We start from the raw sequence: 22,089 nt of genomic DNA, 5'->3' as shown, positions 1-22,089 counted from the left end.
CCTTTAAATCTAAGTCCCGGGAAAGGGGGGGCTGGGGCGACCTGTCTGGACCCCTATTTCCACGCCGGCCGGCAAGGGAGAAGCTCGGCGGGCGGGAGCGCGGGGTGGGGGAGCAGCGCCCCTCTCCAGCCTGCCCGCGCGCCCGGGTCAGGGGGCCAGTTCGGGCGCGCGCAGGTGCGGGTGGGGCGGGTGTGCGGGAAGCCGGTGCGGGGGCGAGCGGGTGGGAGTCGCGCGAGCAGGGGACTGGGTCGGGGGCGGGTGGGGAGGTGCGCGAGCGGAGGGTCGGGTCGGGGACGCGCAGGGGTACGCGCGAGGCCGGGGGCCCGGGCGGGGGCGCACGGGCGCTGGCAGGGAGCGGATCGAGGAGGGGGGCGCAGGTGGGGTGCGGGGCGCGCGGGCCGGGTGCGGGTCGGGGGCGCGCGGGTCGGGGGCGCGGGTGGGGTGCGGGCGCGCGCCGCGCCGGCCCGAGAGCGCGAGCCGGGCCCAGAGCGCACGCCGCCGCCGCCGCCGCCCGCCCGCCCGCCCCGCCGCATTGCTGCTGCCGCCGCCGCCCGGCCCGGCCCGCGGCCCCCAATATGGTGCAGCCGCCCGCGCCGCCGCCCGTGCCGCCGCCGCCCGCGGGCCCCGCCGCCTCCCTCGGGCGCCCGCAGCGCGGCAGCCGCAGGTGGGGGGCTGCGCCCCGGGCCTGAGCCGCCCGCGGTCCCCGCCCCGGCCTGCGCGGCCAGCCCGGCGGGCTCGCCTCCGAGGGGCACTTGCCGCTGAGGTGGAGCCGTTTGCACCAGACGCTCCTGCTCCTGCCCCCTCCCTCCCCCTCCCCTCCCCTCCCCCTCCCTCCTCCCCCTCCGGTCCTGTCTCCAGCGGGAGCGCGAGACGCTGGTCAGGCTCCGCGGCGCAGCTCGAAAAGGAATAATCGCCCCCAATTGACTTAAATTCCGCCGAAGCCGGCGCCGCGGCCGCCCGCCGCCCGGGATCTGCTCGCTGTGTTTTTTGCTTTCTCCATTCTTCCTTAAAAAAAAAAGCAAAACAAAACCAGCCAACCAGCCAGCCAACCAAGAATCCGGTTTGTTGATCGCCTTGGTTTTTTTTTTTTTTTTTTTTTTCACCGTTTGCGGGATTTGCAAACCGAGTTACATGCATGTCCAGTGGGGGTAGGTTTAATTTTGACGATGGAGGGTCCTACTGTGGAGGCTGGGAGGACGGCAAGGCGCACGGCCATGGCGTCTGCACCGGCCCCAAGGGCCAAGGCGAATACACCGGCTCGTGGAGCCACGGCTTCGAGGTGCTGGGCGTCTACACCTGGCCCAGCGGCAACACGTACCAGGGCACTTGGGCGCAGGGCAAGCGCCACGGCATCGGCCTGGAGAGCAAGGGGAAGTGGGTGTACAAGGGCGAGTGGACGCACGGATTTAAGGGGCGCTACGGGGTGCGGGAGTGCACGGGCAACGGGGCCAAGTATGAAGGCACCTGGAGCAACGGGCTGCAGGACGGCTATGGCACGGAGACGTACTCAGATGGAGGTAGGTGCCACCCGGGTGGCCGGGCCGGGGGGGGGGGGGGGGGGGAGGGGGGGCTGGGCGGTGGAGGGACCTTCTTCTCTTGCCTCTTCTGTTTACCTCTGGGGAAGTTGAGCTTCTCCCTCCAGTGGGGCCGTGTGCACCTGGGGCATTTCCTGGGGCTTCCTGGAGGCCACAGTTGCCCTGGCTACAGGTTGCCCCACTGCCTGGTGGGGGACAGCACCCCTGTGTCAGCTGAAGGGTGTTGGGGGCTTTCCAGGAGCAGAGCCAGGCCCAGAGCTGCGGGGCTGAGCAGAGTGTCAGTGCATGATCCAAGCGCAGGCCACAGACCTGCTGGAAAGGCCAGACTGGGCCCGGGGCCCCGGGCCCTGGGCCTCATCTGGGACCCACCAAGGGCAGACGGGAGCTGGGAGGGGGTCCCTTGCCCTTGTTGGTAGAGCTCCTTTGGTGCTGGGCCTCCAGGAGTCAGGCCCCAGCTCAGCTCCTTGTTTTCCTGCGGTGCTGAAGGGCCTCCCTTAGTCCTGATCAACCCAAGCCAATGGAAAGGGAGCGATTGGGAGAGGGACACAAACCCAAAGCAACACAACACAGCAATAAACTTCTAGGTGGTTGGACGCGGGCTAGCGCAGCCAGAGAGGCTGCTAGAGGGAGGGAGGAGGAGGCCCATCTGTTTAGCGAGAGCCCAGGAATCTTGCCTTCCAGTGGCTGAATCATTTTCACCGGTAGTTTAGGGAATGCTCTGTGCCTTCATTCCAGCATGCCATGACATTCAGTGCTGAGCCTGCCTGCCTGTCTGCCCTGGCTGCAAGATGGTTTCTGTGCACGGAGCCTTGGCCAGCTTGCAGCTGCCCCCTTGTCCCGGACACTCCGGTGTCCACTCCTCTGTGCAAGAGAGAGGCATGGAGCATTTACTGTTCCTGGAAGCCAGACCCCAAACAAGCCTGCTCTCCAGAGGCCCCCCTTCCCCCATCTGGGAGCTTAGCCTCAGAAGTGGCTCTGTGCCTCCCTCTGGGTAATTTCTCAGGCATGGATGCCTGGGGAAGGTGTGGGGCACAACAGTGACTTGTGTGCTTCTGCCGGGCGTGCAAATCATGAACGTACGTGTGGTCTTCTCCCGCCTGCTTGCTGCCTTCACGTCTCATGAAGCAGGCACTAAACACCTGCTCCCTGGCCACATCCAGGACTGATGGAGGGCTGGAGAGTAATTATTATTTTGGCTTATGCAACTGAGAGGCAGGGTTCATTATTACTCAAAGGGGAGGAGGCGTGGGGGGCAGTTAATTATATAATGCTCCTGCCTGTCAAAGCCGTGCCCAGCCTCATCCCAGGCGGCCTCTTCTGTGCTCTTGTTGTTTTCATGGAGCAGGTTGGAGAGCATCCCTGACCCTGGGGCGCAGGGGCTGGACTGAGCAGACAGCCCTCTCTGGGTTTTAGGCCGTGTGTGTGTGTGCGCGCGCACACACACACGGCGAGGCTCGGGCAGTAGATGTGGGTGGCTGAGGTGGGCGGCTCAGCAGCCTGGCGCTCCCAGCTGGGCTCTTTGGGATCCCAAGGGTAGTTGTCACCCTGGGGGCTCTGGCCTTGCTGCTCTGCGGATCTGTCCCTCCAGAGGTGCTCCCAGCTGTGCCTGAGCCAGGAAAGCAGCTTTGCGGCCTCACGTGGGAGCCTGGGGAGGAGAAGAGCCAGGCCCCTGTTTCTGTGGAACTCCCCAGAATATCTAAGAGTGAGGTCTAGCCCTCCAGGCTGCCCACCTTCCCCGGACATCTTGGGTGGCCCGCAGGTGCTATGAGCAGGTGCTCTGGGCTCTAGGAAACCAGCAGTAAGCAAAGCAGACAAAAGTCATTGTCCTCAGAGAGCTTCCATTTCAGAAGGAAGAGTAGTAATTTCTTTCGTGCTCACCAGGGGAAGAGACACCCTGATTCTGTGGCTGGCCATGAGTTTAGGGTCTGATATGTTGATGTGAGAAATGTTTCCTTCAATGGATCTATGTTCTTGGGTCTCTATCCCCCATCCAAGTGGCTACATAGGGTTCTGCTCCCTAAAGCACCTCCCTCTACGTTGCCCCGCTTGGGTCCTCCCATGGTGGAGAGGAGGGGGTCAGGTCCAGTTTATAGACGAGGCCAGAGAGACCCAGGAGCCCACGGGACAGACCAGAGCTCCCAGCCTATGGTGGCAGAGTCATGGTTGAAACCTTGATTTGTCCAGAATGGAGCCCCCACTCCCCACACCACACCACCTGTAGGCCAGCCAGGTAGCAGGGCACCAGGGCTGACTGTTCCTTCTTGGTTGGCGACATGGCGTGACGGAAAATTGGGGTAATTAGGCCAGACATCTGGGGCCACCTTTTGGCAACATGGTCCGTGCTTCTCATCAGGAAGGAAGTGACTGTTGAGAAGGTGTGCCCTCCAGCAGTCCGTCAGGCAAGCAGAATCCAAGTGGGGTGTTGCAGCTGTGGGTCTGGATGTCTTCTCCACAGGCAGCGGGTGGGCGTGGTGGCTTATGCTTTGGGGAGGGCAGGCGGAACCTTAATGAGTTCATGGTCCTGACTCCAGTCCGACTTTTGCTTTGCACAAGGGATGGGAACATTGGGCAGGCATCGCACAGCTCCTGAACTCCAGCCCAGCTCCCAGTGCTGACTTTGGGAAACGGCGATTTTCATGAATAATGCACAAATGGCAAATGTATTCTCCATTTGGCTGGAATTGCTATGGACTCCATTTCAACTGGGGCCCCTTCTGCCAACCTCTTCTCCTCTGGGTTCATCCTCCCCCAAGTAAGACAGGCGTTTTCTACCGACGTGAGCCCAGTGACTTCCACGGTTGGTCGGTCGGTGTGCCGAGGGTCCCCTCGGAGATGGGGAGGCCCCGGGGGGTGCAGGGCGGCAGGAGCACGTGCTGTGGAGTTGCAACCATTCGGCCTTGTGACCTTGGGCGAGTTACTTAACTTCTCTGAGCTTCCGTCTCTTCATCTGTAAGAAGGGCTGATAATATCTGTAAAGTAGGTGGGGAATAATTGAGGTGCGTGCACGGCTATGCTAGATTTATAGTAAGCTTTCCTTATCACTTACCACTATTCTGTTCTCTCATGACATGTGCATTAAATGCCACTTAGGGTGATCATTACTGGAACCGATAGCCAGGTGTGATCATGATCATGATGAGGATAAATGGCAATATTAAACACTTACCGTGTGCCAGGCATGGGGCAAGTGTTTGCATGAATTCTAGACCTTAATTCCTGTCCCTCTGCGGGGTTAGTTTTCTCATTTCTCCCATTTCCCACACTGGGAAGCCGAGGCTCAGAGGGGGCAGATGCCTTGGCTGGTGGGCGCTGGGCAGCACCAGGATTCGCGCTCAGGACGGCGATTCCAGAGCCTCTGCTTTTGTGTGGAACACGTTCTCTCTGCACCCTTGTGCAGAACTACCTCCTCGTGCCTTCCTCTACCTCCGCACCCCGCTTCTCCTCTGGGTGCGGCAGCCTGGAGTTGTGGCAAAGGCACAGGTGCACGCCCCTTCTCCATGCGCCGGACCCCTGCGCTTGGCCGCACAGGTAAATATTTCCTCCTGATGCCGTGTACGCAGGACCCCTCGGACCAGAGTTACCCCCACAAATAAACCCTCCCACAGCCTGAAAGATGTGAGTCATCTCACACACCAGGCCTCCCCCCTCAAATGCAGATTCCGTTCACTGGCCCAGATCCCTCGGCCCACACAAATCACACACGCCCACAGTCAAAATTCCAGGCCCTCTGCGCCTGTGCGCACATGCACACACTATACACCTGTCACCCAGAGACATTTCCACCTCGTCCCCCAAAACACAGCCACGTGTACCCTCCAAATCCCTCCCGACTCTTGCTCTGAGAAGCAGGAGTCCCTGCAAAGGGAGAGCGCCCGCCTTCCAAGAGGGCTCAGATTACAGAGGGAACGGGATGTTTTGCTTCCACTTTAAACACCTGTTTATGCAGTTAATGCCCCTTTGAAGGGGGAAGAAGCCCTCATCCAAACAAAATAAATGACCATGGGGCGTATTTTTGATACTAGACTATGAATATGTGAAAGCAAACTTAAAAAAAAAAAAATCCAAACACCCAGGTTAGGGAGGAAGGAAGCAGGGCTATGGACACACGGGTGACGGGTGACGTAGGCCAACGGGAATTCATTTCAGAAACAAAAGCAGCACTCAGCCACTAGAGATAAAAGCATCTCCTCGGAGATTCTGGTTCAGCCACTTTGGCAAGGGAAAAGGCTCCAGGAGGTGAAAAGAGGAAGAAAAAGCAAATAACTAGTTCTTTGTTGCCAATAATAGCTGAGAAAGAAGTGTTACTGTGCGCTCCCCTCACCTAACACAGCCCTGGAGCGATGTGGGTGCTTCAGATCAGGAACCCCACCGCACGCTGGTGAAGGGATGAGGGTGAGCACCCTCCCGAAATAGCCGCTCTGCCGCGGAGTTAGTGAGGAGCCCTGGCTGATGGTGACAGTTAGCCCAGCTGACCCAAGGAGGAGGGGGCACGGCCAGGAAGACTAAGGGTGATGGGGGCTGCTGGGGGACGGCCAGGAGCCTCTGCCGCTTTGCCTCAAGGCTCACTTTCCTCCTCTCTTTTCCCCAGGCCTGCACAACTCGAAAGATAAGTGGCTGTCATCTCTGAGCTGACAGCCGGGTACCTAGCACAGCATCCTTTGGTGACAACAGGGCATGTGGATTCATGGGATCTAGAGGGGGACGGTGTTTGTTTGGATTTCCCACAGTGGTTGCCTCCTCTTAGATCAGCCACTCCCCCAATTTATAGTCTCCTGGCTCGCGCGAGGCACTTGGTGGGTGAAGTGAGCGCTGCCTGGGGTCCTGGCTTTGCCTCGGACAGGCTCTGTGTATCTGACCAGGGGTTCTCTTGGACCCTCTGTGTCTTCATTTAGGACAGAGGAGCGGCATGTCACTTCAGCACCATGGAGAGCGCCACCCCCCCCCCCCCCACGGGGCCCTGGCTTTGTTCTCTTTCTCTCCAGACTACCTCTTCCAGCCAGGCCGCCAAACTGACCCTCCTGGCCAGTGACTCCCTGGCCCTGACCTGTCCAGCACCCTTGGCCACGAGAAGTTTTCCCGTTCCCGCCCGTCTCAGGTTGGGGTGCCTCTGTGCTCGCGGGTCTTGCGGGGGCTGTACGAGACGACCAGAGGCAGGCAAAGGAATGATCTTGTCTGTAGCAGCCAATGAGAGACTACTCTGCCACCTTCCTCCTCGATTCAGCACCCGTGGGTTCCTCATCTAGAGGGTTTTGCTTTGCTCCTGGCTCTGTCCTTGCTCCTAAGACACTCTGCTGTTGTTTCCTGTGAGTGAGACGGACGGTGTAGAATAAAGGGAACCCGTTGTGATGGCGTGCTGACGTCCCAAGGGCACGGTGCAGTCGTGGCCACAGGACGAGGGGGGGAGCACTGTTTAGTGAGCAGCGTTCGTGGCAAAGCGCTGGGAAAGACGCAGAAAAACAAGGCGCCTTTCCTCTATCCCCTTTGTCACTCTCTTTGCTGCTATTGGCTCGTCCAGTCGCTGAGATGCGTTTCCTGAGTCCCTACCATGTTTAAGGGGGAAAGACACAAAAGCTCAGGGCGACCTTTAGTGAATCAACCTGGAAATAGTTGCTGAGCCGGACTGGGCCTTCGTCCGTTGGGGCTGCTGTCCCAGAATCCCATAGACTGGGGGGCTTCTAAACAGTAGTGTGTATCTCTCACAGCTCTGGAGGCTGGGAAGTTCGAGATCAAGGGGCGGGCAGCTTGTGTTGGGTGAGGGCCTGCTTCTGGGGGTAGACTGCCGACCTCCCTGTGTCCTCACGTGGAGAAAGGGCCAGAGGGGCGCTCTGGGTCTCCTTCATCAGGCACTAATCCCATTCCTAAGGGCCCCACCCTCATCACCCTCCCCACCCCACCCGAAGGCCCCACCTCCTAACAGCACCTCCTTTCTAACCTGTGATTCTGGGGGACACAGACGTTCAGTTTCTAGCACAAGGTATGAGGTACACAGTTTGCAGCGATGTATAAGATGCAGGATGACGTGACTTCTACCAAGAAGTCTGGATGTGAAACTAAAATGTATAAAATAATCCGGAGTTTCTCACTCCAGAGTTTGGGGACTCTTGTGGAACCACCGCAGGGGAGCGTTCTGAGAAGGGAAGGGGGACTGCGTGTCCTTGAGAGCAGCAGAGCCGTCCCAGGGGAGGGGACGGCTGAGCTCAGGCTGAGTGAGGGCTGGTTGGGGGCCGTGGCTCCCAGACTGGGTTGCTGATTCTGCAGGAGACACTCTTTCTGTGTGCCGGCTCCTATCTTCCCAGGTGTCTGGGGTCTCCTTGTTGCTACTGGAGGCCTCGGAAAGAACCCAGGGTCCTCTGTGCTGCTGGGGGAGCAGGGGTTGGCCAGGGGACTAGCCCACCACTATCACTTCTCAAGGCCAGCGTCAGAATGACCTGGAAGGTGCTGAAAGCAGATTTGCTGGCCCCAGCCCTGAATTTCTGGCCTGAGATCCTCCATGATAATGTGCATTTCTAACACGTCTCAGTTGGTGCAGCTGCTGCTGGTCTGGGGACTCCACCTTTAGAAGCATGGCTCTGGGCTAGTGCTTCTTTTTTCTTTAAATCCAATTAATTAACATATGGTGTATTATTAGTTTCAGAGGTAGAGGTCAGTGATTCATCAGTTGCGTGTAACACCCAGTGCTCATTCCATCACGTGCCCTCCTTAATGCCCATCACCCAGTTACCCCATCCCCCCACCCACCTCCTCTCCTGTAACTCTCAGTTTCCTAGAGTTAAGAGTCTCTTATGATTTGTCTCCCTCTCTGATTTCCTCTTATTTTATTTTTCCCTCCCTTCCCTTCTGTTCATCTGTCTTGTTTCTTAAATTGCACATATGAGTGAGATCACATGGTCTTTGTCTTTCTCTGACTGATTTATTTTGCTTAGCATAAAACCCTCTAGTTCTGTCCACGTCGTTGCAAATGGCAAGATTTCATCCTTTTTGATGGCTGAGTAGTATTCCATTGTGTATATATGCACCACATCTTCTTTATCCATTCATCTGTCGATGGACATCTGGGCTCTTTCCATAGTTTGGCTATTGTGGACATGCTGCTATAAACATTGGGGTGCATGTGCCCCTTCGGATCCCTACATTTGTATCTTTGGGGTAAATACCCAGTAGTGCAATTGCTGGGTTGTAGGGTAACTCTAGTTTTAACTTTTTGAGCAACCTCCATACTGTTTTCCAGAGTGGCTGTATAGGCTGGTGCTTCTTAACGCCAGCTACACAGCAGAGCCACCGAGGATGGTTCTCGGGGAGACCGTTACAAATGCAGAATCTCGGGGGCGCCTGGGTGGCTCAGTCGTTAAGCGTCTGCCTTCGGCTCAGGTCATGATCCCAGGATCCTGGGATCGAGCCCAGCATCGAGCTCCCTGCTCCTCTAGAAGCCTGCTTCTCCCTCTCCCACTCCCCCTGCTTGTGTTCTCTCTCTCGCTGTGTCTCTATCTGTCAAATAAACGAAGTCTTTAAAAAAAAAAAAAAAGAAATGCAGAATCTCAACACCGCCCCACTCCCCAGCCCAGAGGTCTCCGGGGCCAGAAGTCCATGTTTGCAAGATGTCTAGATGGCTTGAATGTAGGACCTAGCACACTAGTCCCAATCTCAGCCATACGTGGAGTCATCTGGCTGCTTTGGAAAATGCTGATGCCCGGGCCCCACCCAGAGTTGCTGATTGAGGTGGTCCGGGTGCAGCCTGGGCATTGGGATTCTTTTAAAACTGTCCTAGTGATCCTAATGTGCAGCTGAGGTGGAAGGCTACTCGTCCAGGGTGTTGTTGGGAGAGCGGCAGTGAAGACGTGGCTGGGGTCCCCACTGGGCTCTGGGAGGGTGGCCTCCTGGCCCAGGTCCACGATAAAAGCCGACAGGGCTGAGAGCTGCCGCTCTGGATGGTTCTTCAAGCGCCGGGTCAAATGGCTCATGAAGTAGATGTTGTGCTTCATTAAAATAAAAATCAAATAGACTTGCAGAATTTCAAGCACGGGCCGATGCTCCAGCGAGGAGAGCTACTGTGTTTTTGCGGGCCCTCCTCACCTCCACCTTCTCCTCCTCCTTCCTTACAGGGCGCCCGTCCCTGGGTTTAGGGCCCTGCCAAAAGCCAGGACAATCTCTCAGGATCTTTAATTCATTGCACCTACAAGGACCCTGTGTCTGTGTGAGGACACTGGGGTTAGGACGAAGACACTACCGTGTCTTACAGACCCCAGTTTGAAAGTGGGCCAAACAGACGTGGTCACCTAGAATCCCAAAGCCACGGAGTTTCCTTTGAAAGAAGGATACTCACCACGTTTAAACATCTGCTTTTTTCCAAGTACCGGCCTACGCGCTTTACCACAGACCTTGTTCCTTTTAGTCCTTAAGGCCGTGCTTTGAGGTGAGGCATGTGCTCCCATGTATGAGGCATGCGCTCACAGCATGGGGCGGCTTGGCGAGGCCACGGGGCCCCTGGGCAGGGGGCGGGCCTAGCGCTGTCTGCAGCACCCGGTGGGGCTCCTCCTGTTGGGACAGTCGTCTGACGGCCACCCACTTGCTCGACAGTTGAGGAAACTGAGGATCAGGGAGGTGGCCTGGTCTCCTGAAGCCGGGCTTTCCATGGCTCTTTGCTCAGCAGCGCATAAACTCGTGGGTTCTTCCAGACTCTTCCGAGAGTGTGGGGAAGCTGAGGGTCCTCTCCCAGGACACATGCAGGTCCCTGCACACACAAGGCATTTTGTGGGTACTGGGGGGGTTCACAGACTCCCCGAGACTTGTCCATGGACCCCAGGATAGACACCCTCCCATTCTCCATGGGGGCCCAGACACCATCATCACTGTGCACAGTGGGGGGGGGGGGCAGGAAGAAGGCCAGAGCCAGCAGACTCCTACAGCCCACGAGTCCAGAGCAAGGACTGGAGCAGGCAGGGCTGACCCTCACTGCCTCCTCTCCCGTGAACACACCCCTCCCCACTCCGGGGCCACAGGGCCCTCAGCTGCTCCTGCAGGACTCACCGGTCTGCCTCCCCAGGGAGCATTTGACCCTCAAAACTTCTTCATCCTGCACCCTCCCCACCAGTTCAACAAGACTCGAGTCTCAGCGAGCATCTGGCCACGAGCTGGGAGCTGCCTGTGCCTTCTCTCATTCAGTCTGCCTGGGAGGAAGGCATGACTCCCCCATTCTGGAGGGGAAACTGAGGCCCAGGGAGGCCAAGGAAATGGGGGTGCTGGCTCAGGGTCTCAATAGCTCAACAGTGATCTGCTCCAGACCTCCCACCCTAGGCTCCTGGGACAGGCTCCCCAGGAGGGAATCTAGCAGAGGGCACATCTGGGGCCATCTGGGGCAGGGGTCCTGAGGACCACACCTGAGAAGCCCCTGTCCCTCCCCGTCGGCCTCTGCCTTGGGTGAGGACCATTAAGGGGAGAAGAGGAGACCCCTGAAGGTGGCAGAGGGGTGGTCTCACTGTAGGGAGTTGGGGAGGGATTTCCGGTGGGGGGGGTTTCAGGTACTAAGGGAGGCCCGGGTGGGGGGCCTCCTTGGGAAGCACGCATTGCAAACCAGTGCAGGCTTTCTCGGAGGCTGGTTGTAGAAGCTAAGCCGAGGGGCCGTGAGCTGGCCCCCCACTGCCCGCGTGGGGACTGTGCAGCCAACTTCTGGGCACGACCTTTCTGTGCCCCCCCCCCCCCAGCTGTCTGCTTGCTTCCTGGTGAGGTCAAAGGCCTGGCTGTCTGTGGGTAGCTCTGAGGGAGAAAAGGCAAGAGCTGAATGCATTTCTATGAGGATGGTGTGGGGCGCCAGACCCCCAGAGCGCCTCTGGGCCCTCCGTGCACACATGCTCTGTGGAGGCCCCTTCACTGTGGACTGGAGCCCCGGGTCGGGGGTGGCAGACCCTGGGTCTGGCGGGTTCTTCACTGGGCCCTGCAGTAGAGAGAGCTCCAGAAATCCTGGTTGCCTGATGCGTGGATGATAAACCCGCGGAGAGCTGGAGGGTAGGAGTGGCAGTGGTGTGGAGAGCGGGAGAAAGGGCGTGCAGAGGCCCCGAGGAGGCCAGAACAGGTGTGGCTCAGATCCAGGTGTGGCTCGTTAAAGACCCAGAGGGGGAGCGCAAAGGGGGGCGGTCTGAGCACAGCTTCCCAGCCACCGGAGGGAAGGGCGCCCAAGGATTCAAGCAGGGCAGCCGCACTGGCTGGTGTTTGTGCTTTTGTAATTAAGTTTTAATTTTGAGATGCTTGTAGACTCACACGTGGTTGTGAGAAGAGCGGAAGCATCCCGTGTGCCCTCCACGCGGTCTCCCCAAAGGTAACACCTGACGTAAGGACCGCACAACGCTGTGGCCGGGATGTCCACAGGGACACTGAGCGTTTCATCAGCAGGGACCCCCAGCGGCCTTTCAGGGCCACACCCTCCTCCCTCCCATCCCCGACACCCACTCAGCTGCTCTCCCTCCTGGCATTTTCTCATTTCCAGAATGTTCTATACATGGGATCCTATGGGATACAACCTTTCAGGACTGGCTTTTTTCACTCCCTGTGATTCTCTGGAGATCCACCCCGGTCGTGTGTGCATCCACACACCTTGCTGACCAGGGTCCTGGGGTGTGCGTGTGCGCGGACCACGGCTTGTGTAACCATGTGCAGTCGAGGGGCGTCTGGGGTCGAAAGGAATACAGCCGCTGCAGACTCACGGAGAGGCTGTTAGGTGAACGTAAGCCTTCCTGGGATAGAGTCCTAGGAGCATAGCTGCTGGACCCTTGCTGTCTGTGTGGTTATGTCTGGGTATTCACGCTGGCTGCTGGGCAGGGAAGGAAATGGGGACCAGAGTGGAAGCTGGGGACCCCTGGGAGGGCGGTTGTGTCCAGGGGAGGGGAGGTGATGGCCTGTGTCTGGGCGGGGGCAGTGGGTCGGGGAGACACAGAGCCCTGAGGGTTGGAGGTGGGCTGAGCAGGCGGGTGGAGCCCAGGACAGCCAGCTCCCAGGACGGGACGGACCTCCTGTTTCAGACAGACGGGACTCTGAGGGCGGGGTGGGTGTGTGGTGTGAAAGACTGCATGCAGCCGGGTGAGGGTGGAGGGTGCAGGGGGATGGTGCATCTGATCTAGGTGGGGGCACCGTCCACTGGGAGGTGGCATGAAGTCGGGAGGGAGTAGACTGAAGGGAAGAAGCCCCAGGACTCAGAATTGGGCAGGAGAGGGAGGATGACGGGGTGGAGGATGTAGTCAGGCTGGTCGAGGGGGAGGCCGCTCCTGGGGGGCGGGAGGGGAGGACAGCAGGGACAGAGATGGACAGGGACTCAGCCCTGTGTTCCCCCTTCTCATCCGTGATGCCACCTTATCATCCCAGCACCCCCCGAGGCCAGGTCCACACAGCTGTGCCATTTCACAGACGGGGAAACCACGGTTGGGGGAGAGAGACTCGGAAGGTTCGGGTTCCAGCAGCAAGGGAATCACACGACCTAGGTCTCGGGGTTTCTGCGCGTGTGCGGGCTGCATGCAGATGCTCCATGAGCCGCTAGGACGTCGTGTTGTTCCTTAAACCCGTTAGAGACACGGTGCTTCCGTATCACGCCTGCACCGAGGGGACAAACGATCGCGCCGCGACGTGGTTTTGGTGTCATGTTTGTGGAGGTGTAGGTGACGGATCGTAGTAAAGTTCGCCTGTTGAAGTGTACAATTCAGCGGTTTTTAGTATGTGCCCAGGGTTCTGCAACTGTCACCACCCCCTAATTTTAGAACATTCTTCTCCCCCAAGAAAGAAACCCCTCGAGCAGTAAGTCCCTTCCTGGACAACCCCCGACCTGCTCTCTGTCTCTGGATCGGCTGGGTCTGGACCCTTGGTGTGGACGGGGTCCCACAAGGCGGCCTCTGTGGCTGGCCTCTCGGTCAGCGTGAGGTTTTCGGGACTCGTCCACGGACCCCCCCCCAGGCCGTAGCCTGTGCCACGACGCGATTCCATTTTAAGACTCGCGGTGCGGCAGGAACAGGTTTTGCTTATCGGTTCATCCGTCGGGGGACTCTGGGGGGGCTGTGCCCCCGGGCCAAGATTTTGCGTGGACGTGCGGTTTGTGGGCGCAGGCAGAGACCCGGGTGGGGCGGCGATGGCCGGGTCCCACCTTCTGCCGCCGCGCTCCCACCAGCGGGGCTGCGGGCCCAGCCCCTCCACGTCCGCACCAACACCTGCTCCTGTTGTCCTTCCACTCCAGCTGCGCTCGTGGGCGTGGCGTGGTTTCCCTGTGGTCTGGATGTGCGTCTCCCTGAGGACTGGCCAGAGACGTCTGTCCACGTGTCGTGGGCCACGTGCATGTCTTTGGAGACTTGTCTGCTTGGGTCCTTGCCCACTTTAAAACTGGGTTGTTTTTCTGTTGTTGAGTTGTAAATTTTTAAAATACACTGTAGATAACACAGTGACTGGACGTCCAGCGCCCGACCCCTGACCGCCCCCCGGATTCCTGTGTGCCTGCTGCCTCCGCCTTTGGATGGTGCATTCCTTGAAATAAACCCGGTGCCCTTCTCTTGCCCGCAGAGTACTGAGCGCGGAGCCAGGCACACAGTAGGGGTTTAGGCAGTGATGACTTGACAGAATCAGGACCACTGCCCACGGGCGAGGAGGTCAGGGTATGCTGTCCGGGCCCTGCAGTGGGGGCGTTGAAGGGTCTGCTTACCAGCAAGGCAGAACAGCCATGGTGTCCGCAGGGCAGGTGGGACCCACAGGCACTTGCTGAGCGCCGACTGTGTGCCTGGCCGTGAGCAGGCCCCGGGGCGCTGTGGTCCTGTCGCACAGGCTGAGGGGACCATGTCCATGCACCTGTTCCACGGTTCCCCTTCGACTGCTGACAGGATGGAGGGAGCAGGGCCAGGACTCACAGTGAGACCGGGCAGGTGTGAGAAAGCCTGCGGGGGAGGGACTTTCCCACGGAGCCCCAGAGGATGGGGGGGAGGCTGGGCAGGCTGGGCAGGTCGCAGATGCTCCAGGAGGAGCGGAGGGAGCAGGGCCACACCTGGGGGCACGGGGAGCCAGCGGGGCTGTGTCGAGCGGTCAGGCTGTCCCTGGCCGTGGAGGCTGCAGCCTGACCCTTTGGGTCTGCGCAGAACCAACCTGACTGTAGACCCGGGGGGACAAAGGCCCCGGCCCGAAGCCCGGCCTGGAGCCTCCCTGGACTCCGGCGCCCCACGCCACGTGGACAGCGGGGGGCTGAGGGGCTGCGTCTGCGGTGCACGGCCCAATCTGGAGGAAATTAATCGTGGCTCCCGGAGAGAATGCGGCAGAAATATAGCAGAGGTCACAGTTCCTGCGGGACTGGAGGCAGCCCTGGTGACAGTGACCGTGAAGTGTCCACAAGCGCAGAGTGTCCTGTTAGCCGGAGGCCTGGGGAGGAGGGGGGGGTGCAGGGGTGTGCCGGGCAGGGGAGGGCGGTGGGGAGACGGGGAGGGAGGGAGGGAAGGCGGGAGAGACCAGGGAGGGGGAGGCGGAGAGGGAGAGGCAGAGGGAGAGAGACAGAGGGAGAGAGACAGAGATGGAGAGAGACAGAGATGGAGAGACAGAGGGAGAGAGATGGAGAGGGAGAGACAGAGGGAGGGAGACGGGGAGGGAGAGACAGAGGGAGAGACACAGAGATGGAGAGAGACAGAGAGGGAGAGACAGAGGGAGAGAGAGAGATGGAGAGAGATGGAGAGGGAGAGACAGAGGGAGAGAGACAGAGATGGAGAGACAGAGGGAGAGACAGAGGGAGAGAGACAGAGATGGAGAGAGACAGAGAGGGAGACAGAGAGGGAGAGACACAGAGATGGGGAGACAAAGATGGAGAGGGAGAGGGAGAGACAGGGAGAAAGACAGAGATAGAGAGAGACAGAAACTGGAGAGACAGAGATAGAGACAGAGCCAGAGATGGAGAGGAAGAGACGGGGAGAGATGGGCAGAGGGAGGAGGAAGGGGAAGAGCGGTGAGGGGGGGGTGGGAGGGGAGGGCCGCAGGCAGGGGAGAAGGAGGAGGGATGCATCCCTAGTACTTCTCACTTGCCCTTTGTTTTCTTTTTATTGACATAGAACGTATTATTGGTTTCAGGGGTACAGGTCTGTGGTTCATCAGTCTTACACAGTTCACAGCGCTCACCATAGCACATACCCTCCCCAATGTCCATCACCCAGCCCCCCATCCCTCCCACCCCCCTCCACTGCAGCGACTCTCAGTTTGTTTCCTGAGATTGAGTCTCTTATGGTTTGTCTCCCTCTCTGGTTTCATCTTGTTTCATTTTTCCCTCCCTTCCCCTATGATCCTCTGTCTTGTTTCTCAAACTTCTCATATCAGTGAGGTCATATGATACTTGTCTTTCTCTGATTGACTTATTTCGCTCAGCATAACACCCTCCAGTTCTACCCACGTCATTGCAAATGGCAATTGCTCTTTGTTTTCAAGCGGCCATTTCTTGCTCCCTGGCGCGTCCTGCGTCTTGTACGCACCTTTCCGTTGAGGCTCCAGGCCTTCCCCTCCACCCACAGCGGCCAGAGGAGAGGACTTCCTGTAGAAACATCCAGAACTCCCTCGGGGGTGTCAAGGCCCTCCAGCCAAGACAGCCAGGAGCCCGCCTGCCCTGCGGTGGGACAGTCTGGTTTATTCCTCGTTGCAGGAATTCCTGCAGGGAACCCTGGAGGGAGGAGTTGTTGGAGCCTGTGGCCGGGGGCCAGACTGGGGCTTTGGGTGGGTGGCTTGGGGCGGGTCTGAGAGCGGGGTTCACTCTGCTCTTCCTCTCTCAGCCTCAGGGACTCTGGCTGATGGCTGAGGAAGTAGTTTTGGGAAAACCCAATCTCAAGGGCCGGTCAGCCTGGACTGGGACAGGCTCTGGAGGGAGTCATCTCGGGGGTTTGGTGGAGGCGTCTGTGCCGGTCACTGGCCACTGGCCGGCTGGCCGGGCCCCTCCTGCCCCTCCCTCTGCCCTCCCGGTCTCCCCTCGGAGCTGCTCTATCCGGAGACGCCCGCGGAGCCCCTCGTACCCCTCCTTGCTCTGGGCAGCACTGTCCTGGGGGCACAAGAACACACTGCTCGATGTCCCTCCCCAGGCCTGGCACGAACTTGGAGCTGGCGTCCATGGGGGCTGCAGGGGCAGGCGGGGGCGGGGGGGTCTGGAGCCCTGCGTGTCCTTGGCCTGGGCCACCCTTGGCCGGCCACACTGACATCCAGCAGGGTGGGTGTGAGGTTCGTCCCGGGCTGTCGGGCCCTGCTCCGGGGGGCGGGCCTTGGCGGTAACGCTACCCCAGGATGTTTGCAGCCGCTGTCCCCTGGGCGTGTCGTTTATTGCCAACAAAATTGCAGCTTTGGCGCCTGAGCACTGTGGTTTGCTGCCCGTCTACACCTCAGGTAGAGGCTAGTGAAAATAAGGATGGGAGTTCTTTCTGCACCACCCCCAGTTCCATCCAGGGCCCCCTGGGAGTCTGTACATCCCAGGCTGGGGGCCTCTGCTCCCACCTCGTCCCTTGGGAGATCTCAGAGCCGAAATCGGACCGTCCACCTCTGTGTCCTGAGGGGAGTCCTGACCCAGGCACTCTCCACTGCACAGGCCGTGGGCCTCTGGGCCGTCCTGCGGGTGTTTGGGCACCACCTGGAAACACACCCAGCCCTGGGACCCCCTGGGCCGCGGAGCAGGAGCCCCCCGGGGGATTGAGGAGGGCTGGTATTTGGCAGTTCTGGGAAGTGGAGGTGCGTTCCCAACGGCAGTGATGTCTCCCTCCCCAGGAAGGCTGCAGCCACCTCACCGTGGCCCGATCTTCGCTGGGGCCGCAGAGCGCAGCTCCACTAACCCAAGGCTTGATTTTTTAGTTTATTGAGATAGAGTTCAGTGAGCACACACTGCACCCACTCCAGGTGCACAATTCAGTGATTCCTGGTGGGTTCAGAGTCGTGCACACATCACCACCGTCGACTTTAGGGCCTCTCATGGCCTCAAAGAGAAACCCCGTACCTAGCTGTCCTCTCCCTAGCTCCCCTCTCCCCTTGGCAGCCACCAAATCTTTTTTAAGATTTTATTTGAGAGAGAGTGAGCGACTGAGAGAGTGAGCACAAGCAGGGGGAAGAGGGAGAGGGAGAAGCAGGCTCCCTGCTGAGCAGGGAGCCCCACACGGGACTCGATCCCAGGACCCTGGGATCAATGACCTGAGCCGAAGGGATGCTTAACCGACTGAGCCACCCAGGTGCTTTTTTTAATTTTTTTTAAAGATTTATTAATTTGAGATGGGGGGCCAACCACCGAATCTCCTCTCTGTGGCTCGGTTTGCCAACACTGGACATTTCATGTACGTGCGTCAAGCCCCCTTACTGTCTTCTCGGTCTGTCCATGTGGTAACGCGTACCAGAGTGGTCCCTCCTAAGACTTGCTGGTGTTCCAGGGCACGGATGGACCACATCTGGCTCATCCAGTCGTCTGCTGACGGCCATCTGGGCCGTTTCCACCTTCGGCTGTCTGAAGAACGCTGCTGTGAACATTGGTGTGCGGGTGTTTGTGGGACGGGTGTTTTCTTTTCTCTGGGGGGTGTACCAAAGCACAGAATTGCCAGGTCATATGGTAACTCCGGGTTTAATTGTTTGAGGAACTGCCTGCCAGACTGTGTCCCAAAGTGTCTGCACCACTGTACATTTCCACTCAGCTTATTTTTAAAAAGAATCATCTGGAAGCCCAGAAGTCTTTACCAGCATCCCGCCTCGGGTGGGGGTGGGGGATGGATTTATTCTCGGATGTGGCAAAGTCTGTGTTTGGAGAAAACCCTAACAAGGCTGGAGGTGGTAGTCGTGCCGGGCGCGGGGAGCACTCATCGTCCCCTCCTGCAGGTGGTCCCCAGCACAGTCCTGCCCCTCTGCCTCCACCCGAAGCTCTGCTCTGGTCTTCCTCCTACCGGTGGTGTTCCCGTCATGTGTCTCTGTCCCTCTAAATCTCAGGTCCAAGGGGTTCTTTGTTCTATGCATGTTCTCCGCCCCAGCACGTGGTAGGTTCTTTGCAGACACTGCTTAGGTGAATGAACAGTCATTTAGAGTAGGGGTCTTCTCCCCACGCCGCAGAAAACGGAGGCTTAGGGTGTGGGGAGGGGGCTAGAGGAAGCTCGATAGCTGAGTGGTGACCATGATCCCGCTCTCTACGGGAGAGGTCATGGGAAAGGAGAGGACACTGATGTAGAAGCTAGCCCCAACCACGGATCAATCTGTTTTTCTCTGAGATGGCAGACTCTGGGGGACCCGCAAAGAGATGACAGAGTTCTGGGGGACCCCCTGAAGAGATGGCAGGGAACTGGGGGACCCCCCAGAGGAGATAACAGGCACGGGGGGGCCTCCGTGGGGCTGTAACAGGTACGGGGGGGCACCGTGGGGCTGTAGGCAGATGGTGGGGCCTTCAGTTGATTAAAGAACACACAGGGCTCCATCCCTCACTCTCTGCCCAAGTCCTCCTAGGTTCCCATATTCAGTCCCTGTCTTGCGGCAGTCCTGTGGATTAGGTACCATTGTCACCATTTTATGGATGTGGAAACTGAGGGTAAGTAACTCGTCCAGACTCATGGCTGATGGTGGAGCTAGACTTGCAGCCAAGTGGCCTCGTGGGAGTCCTGCCCCTTGGAACAGGCAGCCCCACGAAGACACCACCTGCCCCAGGTCCTCTGGCACAGAGCTTGGGAAACAGGCCTGTGGAGGCCTCACGGGGGCTTAGTGACTGCCTTGGGGGGGTTGGAACCCCTGTGTCCCGCTGTGGGTGTGGGTGTGTGTCTGGGATGATGGCCCACAAGCCATGTTATGAGCCTTGTCTCAGTGCGGCCCCCGGGCCCCCAGGCGGGGCGCTGCGCTGCGGTCCTGGTGCACCTTTGGCGTGTGTATGACACCTTGACCCTGAGAAGTGACACAGGGCGGAGATTTCCCAGGAGAGGGAGGGCGGAGGCTGCTGTCTGAAGGCAGGATGGAAGCTTGACCGGCAGGTGGCTTTCCAGCAACAAGATCGTTGGTGCTCAGAGGACATTCTGTAAATGAGAAAGTGGTGGGGGTGCTGGAGCAAGACTCTCTTCGGAGTGGTTACAATTCTCTCCTGCCCAGCTTCCTCCCAGACCCCCCAAGTCCATGCTCTGGGCAGACTGAGTGTCCGTGATCAGTTCCCAAAGCTCTCCAGGTGCTTCTCATGGGAGAACATGTGTTCTCGACCCTGAGTGGCATCAGTCACCTGGAAGGTCACCCAGGTGCCGGCCCACCTGCAGGGGCTCTGCTCCCGTGGGGCTGGGGGCCTGGGAATCTGCATTTCAGCAAGTTCCCAGGTGGTGCGGATGCTGCCTAGGAGACCCACGGCGGAGTGGGGCAGTAGCCACGACACACGGACAGCCCGCCAGTGGCCCCTCTGCTTGCTTGCTTCTCAAACTACCAAGGCCTCCTAATGAATTCTACTTAAACACGGTGATTGCCATGTGCAGCCAGGGATGGAGGAATCTGGGTTGGGGACACGGGTGGTCCCTGCTCACTGAGGCCGGGCGGGAAATGGAGCTGAAATCTGGAAGCTGGTGGGGGGGACACCCAGGTCTGGTCAGCCTGCATGTCGGAACCATCCCCGGGCCCCCACTCAGAACGAGTCCTCTCTGCCACCCTGTGGGAGCGGCTCTGTGCATGAGGGTGTGAGAACCTGCAGGCCCTGGGGGGACGTGTGTGCTTGGGGCTGGAGCCCGCACTCCTGGTTGCTGACTTCTCCCTTATCTTTCAGCAGGTAGTGGAGATAATTGTCCAGAACACGGGCCTGGGTTTCTATCAGGCACACCTGGTTAGGGTCCTAGCTCAGCTGCATCCTCCATGATGGGAGTGTGGCCAAGTGACTCTGGGCACCCAGCGGGAGAAGCCCTTGGCGTGGTGTGGACACACTGCGTGCACTGGGCAGTGTGGGCTGTGCCGTTCCTGGTGGTGGGGGGAAGGAGCCCCCGCCCTGCTCTGGGAGGTCAGGGTGACGAGGCGAGCGGAGTCTGTCTCCCTGGGGAGTGTGGCTTGGAAGGAACGACATGGGGACCCCCGCCTGGGGTCCACAGACCCGCCACTACTTCAGACTTGCCCTGGCCTTGCACCAACCAGCTGACCTCACTGAGTGTGGGCCTTCCCCTAGGATGGAGACCACGAGGAGTCAGAGGTTCCTGCCAGCTCTGGGGATAGCCAAGGAGGGGAGTCCCATCTCCCTGCTCTTCCTGCTGTGTGGCCTCGGAAAAGTGCCCTTGTCTCTCCGAACCCTGTGGGCCCTTGTGGAATGACCCCACGTGGCACTCTATCATGAGTGCTCCACAGTGGACCGTGTCCTTCAGACACCGTGGTCGTGTCCTGACCCCCGGGCTACCCAGCAGCGTTTTCCAGGTGCATCCACACCAAGAGGGCAATGGGTAGGGGAAAGTCTTCATGACGACCAAGATCCCTGACTTGAAAGAACAGTCCTTATTCTGAGATGGGGGTTTTGTTTCCTTCTGTGAAAAAGCACATGCCCTGCATTCGTAACTGCCAAGACTTGGAAGCAGCTCGGCTGCCCTTCCCCGGGGGGTGGATGACCACGCGATGCAGCCACAGCAGAGCTGGACGCCTCCGGTGCTGGGTGCCCTGTGCATGAGACCAGGCTGGAGGGGCTCACCGTGCACCATCCCAGCTCTGGGACACCGGACAGGGCAACGCTCTGGGGACAGGGCAGGGGTCCATGGCTGCCCGGGGTTCGGGGGAGGGAGGAACAGGCAGAATACAGGACTTGTAGGGCAGCGGGGGACTCTGTAGGGTGCGTGCACATCTGTCCAGACCCACAGAATGCCCAGCCCCGAGCGTGACCCCTGCTGTAAACTATGGACTTCCGTTAGCGTGTCGATACTGGCCCACTGACTGGAACAAATGTGTTGCATTAATGCAAGGTACCAAAATGGTGTGCGGGGGGGCATTCGGGAAGTCTGTGTGCTTCCCAGTCTTTCTGTAAACCTGAAACTGCTATTAAAAAAAAAGAAAAGAAAAAACCTCTTCCCGTGATGGACGGATGTGGGGAGGAGAAGGGGCACCGTGGACACCTGCCGTGGACCCACACGCTGAGGACGGGGGGATGCTGGTCTCGGGCCTAGTCCCCCGGCCTTCGTGTCTCCAGCACACTCAGGTGTGCCCCTCCACAGTCCACCCCCACCTGGGTGGCTCCTCGTGCCCGCCCCCTGCACCTGAGAGGCTTTCCTGCACTGCCCACACCTGGGTCCCGTCTCTGCTGGGTGGAAGGGGCATGAACGTGGAGGCCATGCTTGCTGTTCTCTGCTGGGGTCTGCTTTTGCTCCGCGCCCTCTGGACCCCAGGGTGCTTCCTGGCTCGCGTCCCACTCTCCCGGCCAGAATGACTTCCCTGTTGGCGCTGCCTGTGACCTCCTGGATCCGTTTCCTGCCCCCAGTCTGCACCTGTCTAACACCTCCGCCCCACGGAGACCGCTGCCCTGAGGCTGGGCCCCCTCTCTCCGGCTCCCCCTGCCCCAGCCTGCTCAAGCCCCGGGCCAAGCACTCAGCAGGCCGGCATCCTCTGCGGGGAGCGGGGCCCCGCGTCGGCACCC

The 22,089-nt window shown here is 59.3% G+C and overlaps 1 protein-coding gene across 2 annotated transcripts in view; it reads left to right on the top strand.

Annotated features, from left to right (window-relative positions):
• Window positions 1-824: 824 nt before the first annotated feature.
• The window catches only part of JPH3 (junctophilin 3), a 76,623-nt gene continuing 55,358 nt past the window's right edge, over window positions 825-22,089 (top strand). For both annotated transcript variants that reach the window (XR_004920056.2, XM_036100923.2), the window contains exon 1: window positions 825-1,517. Coding sequence is in view for 1 of the 2 variants with exons in the window: in XM_036100923.2 (XP_035956816.2) it covers window positions 1,136-1,517 (382 nt within the window). In the remaining variant the exon portion in view is untranslated. The remainder of the gene's footprint in view (window positions 1,518-22,089) is intronic.

Source organism: Halichoerus grypus, chromosome 15 (genome assembly GCF_964656455.1).
Source record: "Halichoerus grypus chromosome 15, mHalGry1.hap1.1, whole genome shotgun sequence".
In the NCBI taxonomy this organism is placed as follows: domain Eukaryota; kingdom Metazoa; phylum Chordata; class Mammalia; order Carnivora; family Phocidae; genus Halichoerus; species Halichoerus grypus.
This window is presented reverse-complemented; position numbering and strand designations above follow the sequence as displayed.